Source organism: Mercenaria mercenaria, chromosome 11 (assembly GCF_021730395.1).
Source record: "Mercenaria mercenaria strain notata chromosome 11, MADL_Memer_1, whole genome shotgun sequence".
In the NCBI taxonomy this organism is placed as follows: Eukaryota; Metazoa; Mollusca; class Bivalvia; order Venerida; family Veneridae; genus Mercenaria; species Mercenaria mercenaria.
This window is the reverse complement of record NC_069371.1, coordinates 59147944-59164285: the sequence shown is the minus strand read 5'-3', so window position 1 is coordinate 59164285 and position 16342 is coordinate 59147944. Positions and strand designations below refer to the sequence as shown.

At 35.7% G+C, this 16342-nt stretch overlaps 1 protein-coding gene across 1 annotated transcript; it reads right to left on the bottom strand.

Moving 5' to 3' along the window:
* Positions 1 to 462: 462 nt before the first annotated feature.
* On the bottom strand, positions 463 to 6666 carry LOC123531013 (saposin-like protein 11). Its single transcript, XM_053518123.1, has 2 exons — positions 6258 to 6666; positions 463 to 797 (listed from the first exon to the last, which is right to left on the bottom strand). Exons 1-2 carry the CDS (start codon positions 6664 to 6666, stop codon positions 463 to 465), a joined length of 744 nt encoding a protein of 247 aa, XP_053374098.1.
* Between the last annotated feature and the right edge of the window lie 9676 nt (positions 6667 to 16342).

Below are 16342 nucleotides of genomic sequence, written 5' to 3'. Positions count from 1 at the left end.
GGTCACACGGTCAAATCATTGTTCATATCACTTTTACTGATGATGAAATGTTGAACTTTATTCTAGCTTTCTGCCTTTAATGTCTAAGACACACTCTGCTAAGTCATTAGATTTCTGCATAGCGCTGCCATTTACAATCATTGATATTTCATCTGTCATATCCGTAGACGTTCCAGTATCGTGAATACTTGGTAAGTGGCATGATACTTTGATCTGTGAGCACAATACTTGTTAGGAGATGAATATTGGTATATAGATCTTGAATACTTGGTATAGTGGCACTGGAATACTTGGTATAGTGAGCCTGAATACTTGGTATACTGAGCACTGGAATACTTGGTAAGTGAGCACTGAATACTGAATACTTGGTATAGTGAGCCTGGAATACTTGGTATAGTGAGCACTGGAATACTTGATATAGTGAGCATGGAATACTTGGTATAGTGAGCACTAGAATACTTGTTAGTGAGCACTGGAATACTTGGTATATGAGCTCTGAATACTTGGTATAGTGAGCACTGGAATACTTGTATAGTGAGCATGGAATACTTGGTATAGTGAGCACTGGAATACTTGGAATAAGTGAGCACTGGAATACTGGTACTGGTAAGTGAGCACTGGAATACTTGGTATAATGAGCACTGGAATACTTGGTATAGTGAGCACTGGAATACTTGGTATAGTGAGCACTGGAATACTTGGTATAATGAGCACTGGAATACTTGGTATAATGAGCACTGGAATACTTGGTATAGTGAGCACTGGAATACTTGGTATAATGAGCACAGATGTAAACGCTATAAATTAAAAATGCTTCCTTAATACAACGAAACATGCTCAATTGTAAAATGTAAAATATAAGAGTATAATTGTCATTGTTTTCAATGAGGAAGAGAAAAGTAAGACAATGGAAATTAGGTAAACCAAACGTAAATAAATCCGAATCGTATATTCATTTAGGTGTCTACTGTGACAAGTACATGACCCTTAACGGGAACACCAATGAAGCTTGTTCTAAAATACGAGAAAAAAAATCTCCGGTATGGCAAATGTAGGTGTATGTAAAAATGGAAAGAGTACACCGTCAGTGCATCAAATTTATGCAGACATTGCCGCGGTATACGGACGAATATAACGCCCTCACTCTTGAACAAGAGATTGACATACGAAAGCTGTTGTTTCTAGGCCAAATTTGTAATTTAGACGGGAATTCAAACGGGATCCAAACACTATTTGCTACCCTTCTCGTGCAATTCCTAAACAAACCTAGTAAGATCCTAGGTTATATGCCGGATATTTACCACATACTCAGCAAACTTTCAGAACAGGTCAAAGGTGTGGGGACTATAATGGCTGTTTTTAGCCCCATCTCGGAACTTCAAGAATTTGAACCGAATAACATAGACCAAGACATTTTTTGCTATAATACGAAACATTTAATTCAATACCTGAAAGATGGTTACCATGGCAACTAGTCTACATTAACACCTGAAAATTGCAATTTTGCACAAATTCCTTTGTTTTTGTAGCATATATGTAAATAATTTAGGAAAAAGTTTAATAATACCTTTATTTTAGTGTCGAAATGATTGATTCAATGTTAACTTCCTTCCGTCACTATGGCAACCGAATGTTAAAACTGTCAACAGTAGCATGATAACGATATTAATACATACCCAAATTAACTGTTGTCCATTGTAATATAACTTTAATCCCCACTATGAACTAGACATCAGATGGAACCATGCAAACCTGCTGGAAAAAACTGATCATTTTAATTTGCACGTTGTTAGTTGTTGAAAACGATGGGCATGTTGATTTAAACACTAAGCAGTTTGTCGCCTAGAGCCCTAGGTGCGTATACACCTGGATATCGTTGATTAAAAATTTAACAGCCTCCGCATGCAAGACAGGGAGAGAGATCCAAACAACATACATTTATATGAAATCCGTTATTTACATGTAGGAAAAAATAACCATGCTCATGTTTTAATTTGAGCGCTATTGGTAAAGGGTCAAAAATTTGTGTGAAATTACTTTAAAATCTGTCAAGTTTATTAAACGGTTATGGCGGTCGTGTGGTTTTGGCAAATCGATTCATTTCAACAATCTTTTAGCCTCCCAAAGAACATTTCTATCCAAATGGTTACTTCGTTTGTTGAATTTAACATCACGCTGACACGATGATAGGTTACATGGCGGCTTTATAGCTTTATGTGGTGGGAGAAGACCCCCATGTGCCCCCTCCGTGCATTATTTTATCACGGACGGACACCTGAATAGTCACCGACCTTTCGTCCTCCACTTTTGATCTATGTGGGAAAATCGGCGGTTACCTTCGGAGAACAGGTTTGCACTGGCACAGAATCCAGGTGGTTAGGTTAACTGCCCTCTGTTACAAATTTGATGTATTTGTATCCCCAACCGGATGGGTTTGTGGTGAGAAATGACAAAGAATATATCCGGCCAAAGCTTAAGGATAGTACTAAGAAGCAAATAATTCCATTAGTCAGGACCAACTTAACAGAAAACGAATGATTAAATGTACATGATAAATGTATGTTAAGTTGATCCTGACTAATGAAATCATTTTGAATGGAATATGTTTAATGTAATACGCTTAGCTTTTAGAACAACTTCACATGTTGATAAATATTCGTGGAAGGTTTGAAAACAAGAGGGTCATGATCACCCTGAATCGCTCACCTGAGTATATTGAACCACATGTTTCAAATGGCAAACTGATGCTAAAATATTAGAAAGTAGATCAGTAGGTCACATTTATGGTCACTGAAAGACAGTTTAAAGATTGGTGTGCTAAACTGTACATGTCATCCAAATTTCAAGGCTGGATCTTAAACTACAGTGGTCACAAGCAAAAGTTTACGCACGGACACACGGACGACACAGACCTACTGACCTAATTTTTGACCGCAGTTTTTCGAACTTGAGCTAGATATCATCAAGATGAATATTCAGACCAACTTTCAGACAGATCCCATGAAAAATATCGCCTCTAGAGAGGTCACAAGGTTTTTCTATTATTTGACCTACTGACCTAGTTTTTGAGGGCAGTTGACCCAGTTTCGAACTTAAACTAGGTATCATCAAAGTGAACATTCTGACCAATTTTCATGAAGATCCATTGAAAAGTATGGCCTCTAGAGAGGTCACAAGGTTTTTCTATTTTTAGACCTACTGACATAGTTTTTAACCGCAAGTGACCCAGTTTCGAACTTGACCTAGATATCATCAAGGTGAACATTCTGACCAATTTTCATGAAGATCCATTGAAAAATATGGCCTCTAGAGAGGTCACAATGTTTTTCTATTTTCACTTAAATTGTACCAGTAACCTAAATGCATGAAAAAATACCAGTTTCAGTTTGATACAATAAATTTTCAAGGTTTTGTGGCTTTTTCAGTAACGTATGCTAGTGCGCCAAATTTCCTGGAAAAAAGCTGTCGCGACATCATTTTTGACCACTTTTCCTTGCTTGAGCTTATTTTTGCCATATTTTATCAAGTTTTACCATAAACTGCACTCAAATCACACACTGTTACTGTAAAATATACCAAAACTCACCCCTGACACCTAAAACTTACCAATATTTAGTCAATAATATGCATTTTTTGAAAAAAATACACCCAAACAGTGATTTTGAAATATTTTTAGTTTTTCTTCTTTTTCTCTGCTAAATTGCACTGAAATTGTCATTTTTTATCATAATCTGGCCAAACTAGCCTATTTACAGCCACATCTAAACAAGTTTCAATTTTTACCCCTGCAAAACTTATAGGTTACATTCTACCAATTCAATTCCTTATTTATTTCATATTAATAACAAAACATTCAGACCTCATATGGTCATTTAGTATAACATGTCTTCTTATCAAAAATAGAAAAAATATTGACATGTTATGTTGTATATAAGAAAAATAATCTGATCTGAGAAACACCACCCTCTAAAAATGCCCCCATGAAAACAGCCGTTTAGCAGTTACGCGTAGGTAGACAATCCCCGCACCTTTATCAAGGACGGATTACACCAAACCGGAAGTGACTACTCAGTGTTACCAGGGCGAGAAAACACCCAGAAACTGGGATCTTAAACTAGGTCACTAGGTCAGATCATAGGAAAACCTTGTAAAAATTCTAGAGGCCACATTTTCTTGATTGTCATAAATCTTTGTTAGAATGTTTGTCTGTGTGAAATACTGGTCAAGTTCAAAATTGGGTTACCTGATATTAAAAAGCTCAAATCATAGAATATAAATAAACATTCTAGAAGCAACATTTCTACTAATAAGCTTTGATAATGTGGCAGTTGAGTCCAATAAGCCCGGGGGTGTTCAAAGATAATCCGTCACAAATCTATTGTAAAGCAATTATTGGATTTACCTGTATTGGAAAATAAACGGCGTCGATTGTGTTGAGGTCAACGGCCACATTATCAAAGTTTATTAGTACTTGATCTTCATAAACCTTTGTCAGAATGTTTGTCTCTAGGACACTTTAAAACTGTCTTACCTGAGGTCGGAAACTAGGTCACAGTGTTAATTTATGGGAAAACCTTTCTAGAAAATTGTCATAATGTTTTTCTCAGTGAAATCTAGGTCAGTTTCAAAACTGAGTTACCTGAGGTCTTAAACTAGGTCACCAGGTCTATTGTAGTAAAACATTATTAGCAATCCGAGGTGACAGTTTCTACTTGATCGTCATAAATCTTTGTCAGAATGTTTGTCTGTATTGTAGGTAAATTTAAAACTTGGATACCGGAGGTCTAAACTAGGTCTCTAGGTCAAATCATAGAAAAAACCTTCCTAAAGTCCCGTCTACATACTCCAAGAAGATCTTGTAGGGCCCACAAATCACTAAATAATTTATCTCTTGTTCAAGCCATTAGTGTGCTGCAATATTTCTTGAACTTGGAACACACATTAATTTTAAATGGAGGGAAGTCATGACAGGTAAATAAAAAAGACGGCCAGCCGAAATGATACAAAGTGTTTATAAAGATCAAATATTTAGACATTCAAAAAATGAATCATCAGTGAAAACATTAATTGAGAAAAACTCTAGTTGAAGTGATACATATCCAGATGAAGAACAAAGCTACTTAAAAGATATTATTTCAGGAAATATGATAAAACAGTCGTATTTTGTTAATATGTGACCTTGTGAGAAACATTATTGATAATGTGAAAATACTTTTTGAGAACACCGAACTTGCTGATGTTACTTTTACACTGGAGTACTTATAATTCTATTATTGAATTACATAAACTTGGCTTTTGAGCATGTCATTCAATTAAAACATCTTTTTTTCTGCTGTCCATACTGCCATGTTTAAGATCTCAATACAAATTTAATGAAAAAAAAAATGTAAACAAAATACTATACTGGGCAGGTGCTCCTCATCAAAAACCCTTTATCAGAGCATTTGACAGGACAACCATCCAAGAAAAGTAGGATGAGTTCTAAACGCTACAAGATCTTGTAGCCGAAAATTATCTGGAAACTGCCACTCAAAAAGACACTAATGGGGGACACAATGTACTGTCTAAACTATACAAGTTGCTGTGATTTATATCTTGTGCAAGTTTTCTTGAATAATGTAGACGAGCCTTAACACTAGAGGTCAAATTCTTCTACCTTAAATCTTTCAAATTATCAGAATGATCGTGCTTATGAAATCTAGGTCAAGTTCAATAGTAGGATATATGAGGTCATAATCTAGGTCACTAGGTTAAATCATAGAAAAACGAAATTAACACTCAAAAGGTCACATTTCTGACCTCATTTGCATGATGCTTGATCAGAATGTTTTTCTGTTTTCAGTCTAAGATAATTTATATCTTGGTCACATGGGAGAAAAATTAGGTCACACGGTCAAATCATTGTTCATATCACTTTTACTGATGATGAAATGTTGAACTTTATTCTAGCTTTCTGCCTTTAATGTCTAAGACACACTCAGTTGTCTAAGTCATTAAGAGCAGTAAGACATTTCTCATGCATATGCCGCTGCGTCCATTTATCATATCATGTAATAGTTCGATCTTGGTCATTTTCTAAGAAAAGTTCTCAGTATCGTGGAATACTTGGTATAGTGAGCACTAGAATACTTGGTATAGTGAGCACTGGAATACGTGGTATAATGAGCACTTGAATACTTGGTATAGTGAGCACTGGAATACTTGGTATACTGAGCACTGGAATACTTGGTATACTGAGCACTGGAATACTGGAATACTTGGTATAGTGAGCTCTGGAATACTTGGTATAGTGAGCACTGGAATACTTGATATAGTGAGCAGTGGAATACTTGGTATAGTGAGCACTAGAATACTTGGTATAGTGAGCACTGGAATACTTGGTATAATGAGCACTTGAATACTTGGTATAGTGAGCACTGGAATACTTGGTATAGTGAGCACTGGAATACTTGGTATAGTGAGCACTGGAATACTTGGAATAATGAGCACTGGAATACTGGAATACTTGGTATAGTGAGCACTGGAATACTTGGTATAATGAGCACTGGAATACTTGGTATAGTGAGCACTGGAATACTTGGTATAGTGAGCACTGGAATACTTGGTATAATGAGCACAGATGTAAACGCTATAAATTAAAAATGCTTCCTTAATACAACGAAACATGCTCAATTGTAAAATGTAAAATATAAGAGTATAATTGTCATTGTTTTCAATGAGGAAGAGAAAAGTAAGACAATGGAAATTAGGTAAACCAAACGTAAATAAATCCGAATCGTATATTCATTTAGGTGTCTACTGTGACAAGTACATGACCCTTAACGGGAACACCAATGAAGCTTGTTCTAAAATACGAGAAAAAAAATCTCCGGTATGGCAAATGTAGGTGTATGTAAAAATGGAAAGAGTACACCGTCAGTGCATCAAATTTATGCAGACATTGCCGCGGTATACGGACGGATATAACGCCCTCACTCTTGAACAAGAGATTGACATACGAAAGCTGTTGTTTCTAGGCCAAATTTGTAATTTAGACGGGAATTCAAACGGGATCCAAACACTATTTGCTACCCTTCTCGTGCAATTCCTAAACAAACCTAGTAAGATCCTAGGTTATATGCCGGATATTTACCACATACTCAGCAAACTTTCAGAACAGGTCAAAGGTGTGGGGACTATAATGGCTGTTTTAGCCCCATCTCGGAACTTCAAGAATTTGAACCGAATAACATAGACCAAGACATTTTTTGCTATTATACGAAACATTTAATTCAATACCTGAAAGATGGTTACCATGGCAACTAGTCTACATTAACACCTGAAAATTGCAATTTTGCACAAATTCATTTGTTTTTGTAGCATGTATGTAAATAATTTAGGAAAAAGTTTAATAATACCTTTATTTTAGTGTCGAAATGATTGATTCAATGTTAACTTCCTTCCGTCACTATGGCAACCGAATGTTAAAACTGTCAATAGTAGCATGATAACGATATTAATACATACCCAAATTAACTGTTGTCCATTGTAATATAACTTTAATCCCCACTATGAACTAGACATCAGATGGAACCATGCAAACCTGCTGGAAAAAACTGATTAATTTGCACGTTGTTAGTTGTTGAAAACGATGAGCATGTTGATTTAAACACTAAGCAGTTTGTCGCCTAGAGCCCTAGGTGCGTATACACCTGGATATCGTTGATTAAAAATTTAACAGCCTCCGCATGCAAGACAGGGAGAGAGATCAAAACAACATACATTTATATGAAATCCATTATTTACATGCAGGAAAAAATAGCCATGCCCATGTTTTAATTTGCGCGCTATTGGTAGAGGGTCAAAAATTTTCGTGAAGTTACTTTAAAATCTGTCAAGTTTATTAAACGGTTATGGCGGTCGTGTGGCTATGGCAAACTGATTCATTTCAACAATCTTTTAGCCTCCCAAAGAACATTTCTATCCAAATGGTTACTTCGTTTGTTGGGTTTAACATCACGCTGACACGATGATAGGTTACATGGCGACTTTATAGCTTTATGTGGTGGGAGAAGACCCCATGTGCCCCCTCCGTGCATTATTTTATCACGGACGGACACCTGAATAGTCACCGACCTTTCGTCCTCCACTTTTGATCTATGTGGGAAAATCGGCGGTTACCTTCGGAGAACAGGTTTGCACTGGCACAGAATCCACGTGGTTAGGTTAACTGCCCGCTGTTACAAATTTGATGTATTTGTATCCCCCGCCGGATGGGTTTGTGGTGAGAAATGACAAAGAAATATATCCGGCCAAAGCTTAAGGATAGTACTAAGAAGCAAATAATTCCATTAGTCAGAACCAACTTAACAGAAAACGAATGATTAAATGTACATGATAAGTTAGGTTGATCCTGACTAATGAAATCATTTTAAATGGAATATGTTTACTGTAATAGTCTTAGCTTTTAGAACAACTTCACATGTTGATAAATATTCGTGGAAGGTTTGAAAACAAGAGGGTCATGATGACCATGAATCGCCCACATGAGTATATTTAACCACATGTTTCAAATGGCAAACTGATGCTAAAATATTAGATAGTAGATCAATAGGTCATATTTATGGTCACTGAAAGACAGTTTAAAGATTGGTGTGCAAAACTGCATATGTCATCCAAATTTCAAGGCTGGATCTTAAACTAGAGTGGTCACAAGCAAAAGTTTAAGCACGGACACAGACCTACTGACCTAGTTTTTGACCTCAGTTGACCCAGATTCGAACTTGACCTAGATATCATCAAGATGAATATTCAGACCAACTTTCATACAGATCCCATTAAAAAATATCGCCTCTAGAGAGGTTACAAGGTTTTTCTATTATTTGAACTACTAACCTAGTTTTTGGGTAGTTGGCCCAGTTTCTAACTTGAACTAGGTATCATCAAAGTAAACATTCTGACCAATTTTCATGAAGATCCATTGAAATGTATGGACTCTAGAGAGGTCACAAGGTTTTTCTATTTTTTAGACCTACTGACCTAGTTTTTGACCGCACGTAACCCAGTTTCGAATTTCATCTATATATCATCAAGCTGAACGTTATGACCAATTTTCATGAAGATCCATTGAAAAGTATGGACTCTAGAGAGGTCACAAGACTATTGTTTGAACTACTGACCTAGATTTTGACCGCACGTGACCCAGTTTCGAACTTGACCTAGATACCAACAAGGTGAACATTACGACTAATTTTCATGAAGATCCATTGAAAAGTATGGACTCTAGAGAAGTCACATGTTTTTCTATTTCTAGACCTACTGACCTAGTTTTTGACCGCACATGTTTACCTTGGTATCATTAAGGTGAACATTATGACCAATTTTCATGAAGATCCATTTTAAATATGGCCTCTTGGGAGGTCACAAGGTTTTTCCATTATTTGACCTACTGACCGTTTCAAACTTGACCTAGATATCATCAGGGTGAACATTCTGACCAATTTTCATGAAGATCCATTGAAAAGTATGGCATCTAGAGAGGTCACCAGGTTTCTCTGCTTTTAGACCTACTGACCTAGTTTTTGACCGCACGTGACCCAGTTTCGAACTTGACCTAGATATCATCAAGGTGAACATTCTGACAAATTTTCATGAAGATCTATTGAAAATATGGCCTCTAGAGAGGTCACAAGGTTTTTCTATTATTTGACCTACTGACCTAGTTTTGACCGCACGTGACCCAGTTTCAAACTAGACCTAGATATCATCAAGGTGAACATTCTGACCAACTTTCATAAAGATCCCATGAAATATGTGACCTCTAGAGTGGTCACAAGCAAACGTTTACGCACGGACGAACAACAGATGCCATGTGATCACAAAAGCTCACCTTGTCACTTTGTGTTTGGTGAGCTAAAAAGGAATGAACATTTTTTTGTTGTTGGAGAGGGTGTGTGACAGGGCGAGGGTACAAAACTTCATGTTGATAATAGAAAAAAATAACCGTAAGACAGCGTGCTCCACTATTCGGTGATTTGACAGTAAAATGAATAATGTGTCTCAATAAATCTACTTGGTTTAAACAATATTTTATTCATATATGTGTCGCGCCATGAGATTTTTGGCCCAAATATTCAGCTCAGAGATGTATATATGCTGTTACGGACCTCTGATAGCAATGGAAAATAATCAGAAAGTAAAACCAGCGTCAGCCAGAACACCTGCACCCCCCTCTCCCACTCCCAGAAAAATTTTACCCCCCTTCTCCATTCCACAACTGGGTTACCTCTAATTACCCTCCTCCCCATCAACTACCTTTCTTCTCTCCCTGCCCCATTGTTATTTGAAATACACCCTTCCCCCTCCCTCGTTTCTTTTATCTGTAAATTACCCCCCTCCGATATCTTCAAAATAAGGGGAGGGGGGGGGGGGAGGGGCGCTGGGGGTTGGGGGCTGTCAGGAAGCTAACTTTTTTCCATAACAGTTTTCACTCTTATTTCTGATCAGTGTATCAGTATGAAAGACCAGTATGCAAAATGTCACAACCTTCTCCATATTTATGTAGTGACTTGCAGGAACAGTTGTATCACATCTTTTGTCAGTTTAAATAAATTATTTCTTATTCATGTCAAACTCACTTTAATTATAAAAGTACAAAGAATAGTAGTTTGTTTTTATTTTGTATAGAACAGATGCTCAGTAGTTTTTCATGTAAACTTGCATTCAGTTCACTTGACCATGATTGCTGGATTCCTCACCAGCTACATAATGTTCTTTACAAGTTACAAACAACTTCTACACATTAAATGAATATATTTTAAACTTTAAAGACGTTTTGTTAAGAAAGTCATGCTTTTGATTGAAACATATTTACACTTTTAATATAAATCTTTGTGTTCTATGCTTTACTCATCTTTATCTCACATTTTAGCTTTTTTAAAAAGTATTTTTAATTTTACAGATCAACTATTAACCCACTGCTAACCCATCAACTACTGAGGAACATCTGGCATACTGCTATGACCTTGAACAAAAAAAGTAATTCTCAAGGCATGCCTACATACCACATGTTGGAAGAGTTTGTGGGTTTGTAATTTTCTTCATTTTTGCAGTTTTTCTATTGTAAGAAAGATAGATAAATCTTAAAAATATATACAAAAAATAAATTCCTCTTAAAATAAGTACAAGTAAGTTAAATACATCTTAAAATATCATACACATAAATGACCTGATTGTATTAATAGCATTTTGAAAGAAATCATTACTAACAGATTTATTAAACAAACATATCTAGCATATTGAGAGAGTGGGGAAATATATGCATAATAATTGAATATTATCATACATGTATTTTTCCAAGAAACTTGCAGAATTTGAGTATTAACCCTTAGCCTGCTGGGGACAGATGATTCTGCCTTTGCGATCAGTGCAGACCAAGATCAGCCTGCACATCTGTGCAGTCTGATCATGGTCTGCACTGTTCGCTATTCAGTCTGTAAATTTTCAGTAAACACCCCTTCAAATGATAAATGGTACTGTCCAAATTCAAAGATGGACCTGTCCATTATAGAAATTTAGCAGGGTAAGGGTTAATTTAGTTAGACTGAATTGTCTAGTATGTCAGAAGATTAGCTAGCTTTTATATTCTTGAAAATTAAAAGATTGACGGATGGATGGATGGATACTTATTAGTCTTGCTTTTATGTAGATTACACAAAAAGACACTTTTATTTTTAAAAAATGCTTCACAGTATTCTATTCTGTAACTTTCTATTTAAAGTTACTAATACTTATGTGTTTTTGTTTTGCAGAATGGCTGAAGGATTAAAGAATTTCCAGAAAAATAAAATTCATTATGAATTTGTGAATGCAAATGAAACCCAAAGAACTAACATATTTGCTGACCATCCAGTTGAAAGTATGCCAATGGAATAAAGTGCAACTGTCACAGAAGTGCACAAAATAATGCCATGTTTTCTGCAAAAGTTCATCAAGCTGATTCAAACTACAAATAGGAGTCTGTCAAGAAAAAAGTAAAACTAACTGAACTGTCACAGTTCAACTGTGAGAAATGTTTGGTAAAAGTATGTTTTGTTGCCAGAACAGCAGTGAAGTGGTTAGAGTAAAACTGTCTTAATTGTTTAAGCAATACAGAATATATATTTTTTAAAACTTCTCCATGTATAAAATATCTTGAGTGCTTTTCTTTATTTAAATAACCATACAGTTTTAAGAAGTTTGACAATAAATGGCTAACGCTACTTTTATTTTTATAAGAAAATAATGCATTGTTGCCATGGTATTAAACATTAATCTGACTATAATTATTGTAAAACATCTTTCATGTTTATATGTTCTATTTGTCAAAAAAATTAATGTAAGGCCATATTCTTTTCTAAGTAATAACTGCATCAACAAAACATTGTTATCTTTGAATCTGCGTTAAACTAGCAGAGTTGTAACTGTGTTGTATGTATCAGAAAATTGTGTATATCCGAAGCAGTGTCAAATCAGTTTACATGTACATGAAATGAAGTTTTCTTACTTTTGAATATGAAAGTAGACAGCTTTCGATGAAGATAGTATTTTGAAAAACACTTTTAACATACTTAATTTATTTCAAGAACTTGATAAAAATGGTACTTTTGGTTAGAAAAAAACATCATTGTTGCCATGGTAATGAGTCACTGATCAGTATGACATCAGTACTACTACTTTGAGCAAAATCAGTTTATAATACTTCTAATAATTATATCTTTTTGCCTGATTTTCTGTCTTAACAGTTACAAAGAAATATGCCAATGAGTCAAGTGTTCTAACAACAAGGTTAATGTCCTAGTTTTGTCATGCTATCTTACTCGATATCCAGTAAATCTATTTTTGTACAATAGAAATCCATAAGATTTTTGAAACAAGAGGACCATGATGGTCCTGAATTGCTCACCTATCCCCACATGACCCAGTGTTGAACTGAGTATGACGTCGTTATTTCTATTATTTGACATAGTGACCTAGTTTTTGAGCACATGTGACCTAGATATCATCAAGATAAAAAATTCTGACCAATTTTCATGAAGATCCATTGAAAAATATGACCTCTAGAGAGGTCACAAGGTTTTTCTATTATTTGACCTAATGACCTAGTTTTTGAAGGCACGTGAACCACTTTTAAACTTGACCTAGATATCATCAAGGTGAACATTCTCACCAATTTTCATGAAGATCTCGTGAAAAATATGGCCTCTAGAGAGGTCACAAGGTTTTTCTATTTTTCGACCTACTGACCTAGTTTTTGACCGCACATGACCCAGTTACGAACCTGACCTAGATATCATCAAGCTGAACATTCTCACCAGTTTTCATGAAGATCCATTGAGAAATATGGCCTCTAGAGAGGTCACAAGGTTTTTCTATTTTCAGACCTACTGACCTAGTTTTTGATGGCACGTGACCCAGTTTCGAACCTGACCTAGATATCATCAAGGTGAACATTCTGACCAATATTCATGAAGATCTCATGAAAAATATGGCCTCTAGAGAGGTCACAAGGTTTTTCTATTTTTAGATCTACTGACCTAGTTCTTAACCCCACGTGACCCAGTTTCGAACTTGATCTAGATATCATCAAGGTAAACATTCTGACCAATTTTCCTGAAGATCCATTGAAAAATATGGCCTCTAGAGAGGTCACAAGGTTTTTCTATTTTTAGACCTACTGACCTAGTTTTTGACCGCACGTGACCCAGTTTCCAACTTGACCTAGATATCATCAAGCTGAACATTCTGACCAATTTTCATGAAGATCCATTGAGAAATATGGCCTCTAGAGAGGTCACAAGGTTTTTCTATTTTTAGACCTACTGACCTAGTTTTTGATCCCACATGACCCAGTATCGAACTTGACCTAGATATCATCAAGGTGAACATTCTCACCAATATTCATGAAGATCTCATGAAAAATATGGCCTCCAGAGAGGTCACAAGGTTTTTCTATTTTAAGATCTACTGACCTAGTTTTTACCCCCACGTGACCCAGTTTCAAACTTGACCTAGATATCATCAAGCTGAACATTCTGACCAATTTTCATGAAGATCCATTGAGAAATATGGCCTCTAGAGAGGTCACAAGGTTTTTCTATTTTTAGACCTAATGACCTAGTTTTTGACCCCACGTGACCCAGTTTCGAACTTGACCTAGATATCATCAAGATGAACATTCTGACCAATATTCATGAAGATCTCATGAAAAATATGGCCTCTAGAGAGGTCACAAGGTTTTTCCATTTTTAGACCTACTGACCTACTTTTTGACCCCATGTGACCCAGTTTCGAACTTGATCTAGATATCATCAAGGTGAACATTCTGACCAATTTTCATGAAGATCTTGTGAAATACATGGCCTCTAGAGAGGTCACAAGGTTTTTCTATTTTTAGACCAACTGACCTAGTTTTTGACCGCACGTGACCCAGTTTCGAACTTGACCTAGATATCATCAAGGTGAACATTCTGACCAACTTTCATAAAGATCCCATGAAAAATGTGACCTCTAGAGTGGTCACAAGCAAAAGTTTACGGACGCACGCACGCACGGACGGACGACGGACGCCGCGCGATCACAAAAGCTCACCTTGTCACTTTGTGACAGGTGAGCTAAAAAAAAACTGTTATCTTTAAAATTGTCTGTACACTAGAAAATGTTGATATTTTAACTTCACTTACTAGATTTAATTAATTTTGGCTAGATTTATCAAGGAACTATTAAAATTGGATTTAACAACTGTGTTGCCATGGCAACAGTTTTTGAGGAAAATAATTTGTGCTAATATGATAGAAAAAGACAGAAAGAAATAAATTTAATAAAGTGTATGTTATATTTGATATTTCATAATGTATCTTCTTTTCATATTATTTAAGAAGGAAATTGCTTAAGATATTCTGCCTCTATTTTGATTCAGTTAGACGAAAATATGGTGTCCGAAAAGTGGTAATTTCTCCATACAATGGCTGATTTCTATTGTCAAATTGCAGATTTTTACTTTGAACAGGACAATCTGTCAGATTAGCTGAAAAACCCATTTTCGACCAAAATCACATTTGGGCCAAAAATCTCATGTCCTGACACATGTATTTACAACATGAAATGTTACATAATTACAACATGAAGGATTGAGTAGAAAGCCAAGCTTATTTGAAACTCTCTCTTTGACATTTTAAGTTTCAAGTCTTTATCCTATATCGCATTAAAGTTATATCAAGAAAGCGAAGATTGCAAAAAAACTTTAAGTACAAAAGTACTTAATATTTTTCAAAAATACAATTAGAGCTTTCGAAAAAATTTAACATGAAAATAATTCCAAGTATAACAACTTTGTGACCTTGACCTTGGGTATATTGGGCCCAGCCCCTGCACATACTTTTTTTGTATGCTGAACAATATTTATGTGAACTTACAGTAAGATATAGGCAATAGCAACAAAGATATGACAGAAAAACAAAGGTCGCCAAAAAACTTTAACCTTAAAAATAACCTAAGTATAACACATTGGTGAACTTGACCTTGGGTATAATGGGCCCAGTCCCTGTACATACGTTGTTTGTATGCTGGACAATGTTTATGTAAAGTTACAGTAAAATATAAGCAATTATGAGTAACAAAGTTATGACAGAAAAACAAGGGTTGCCAAAAAACTTTAACCTTAAAAACAACTAAGTATAACACATTGGTGACCTTGACCTTAGGTATAATGGGCTCAGCCCCTACACATACTTTGTTTGTATGCTGGACAATGTTTATGTAAAGTTACAGTAAGATATAAGCAATAGTATCAAAGATAAGACAGAACAAGAGCTGTCAGTGGACAGCGCGCTCAACTATTTTTAGTGCTTGATAGTATAATATAAGCAATGAGTAAAACTTTAACATTACAATAAGCATATTCTAAGTTGAAAAGGGACCATAATTCAGTCAAAATGCTTGATAGAGTTGCCTCCTCCTTTTTACAGACTGGGGTCATGATGGTAAACAAGTATGCAAAATATGAAAGCAATACCTCAATGCACTTTGAAAATATTTGGGGTGGTATGCAAACTTTAACATTTATTCTAAGTAGAAAAGGGGCCATTATTCAGTCAAAATGCTTGATAGAGTTGCCTCCTTCTTTTTACAGACTGGGGTCATGATGGTAAACAAGTATGCAAAATATGAAAGCAATACCTCAATGGACTTTGAAAAAATACCCAAACTTTAACATTTATTCTAAGTTGAAAAGGGGCCATAATTCAGTCAAAATGCTTGATAGAGTTGCCTCCTCCTTTTTAGCTCAACTATTTGAAGAATAGGGGAGCTATCCTACTCGCCCCAG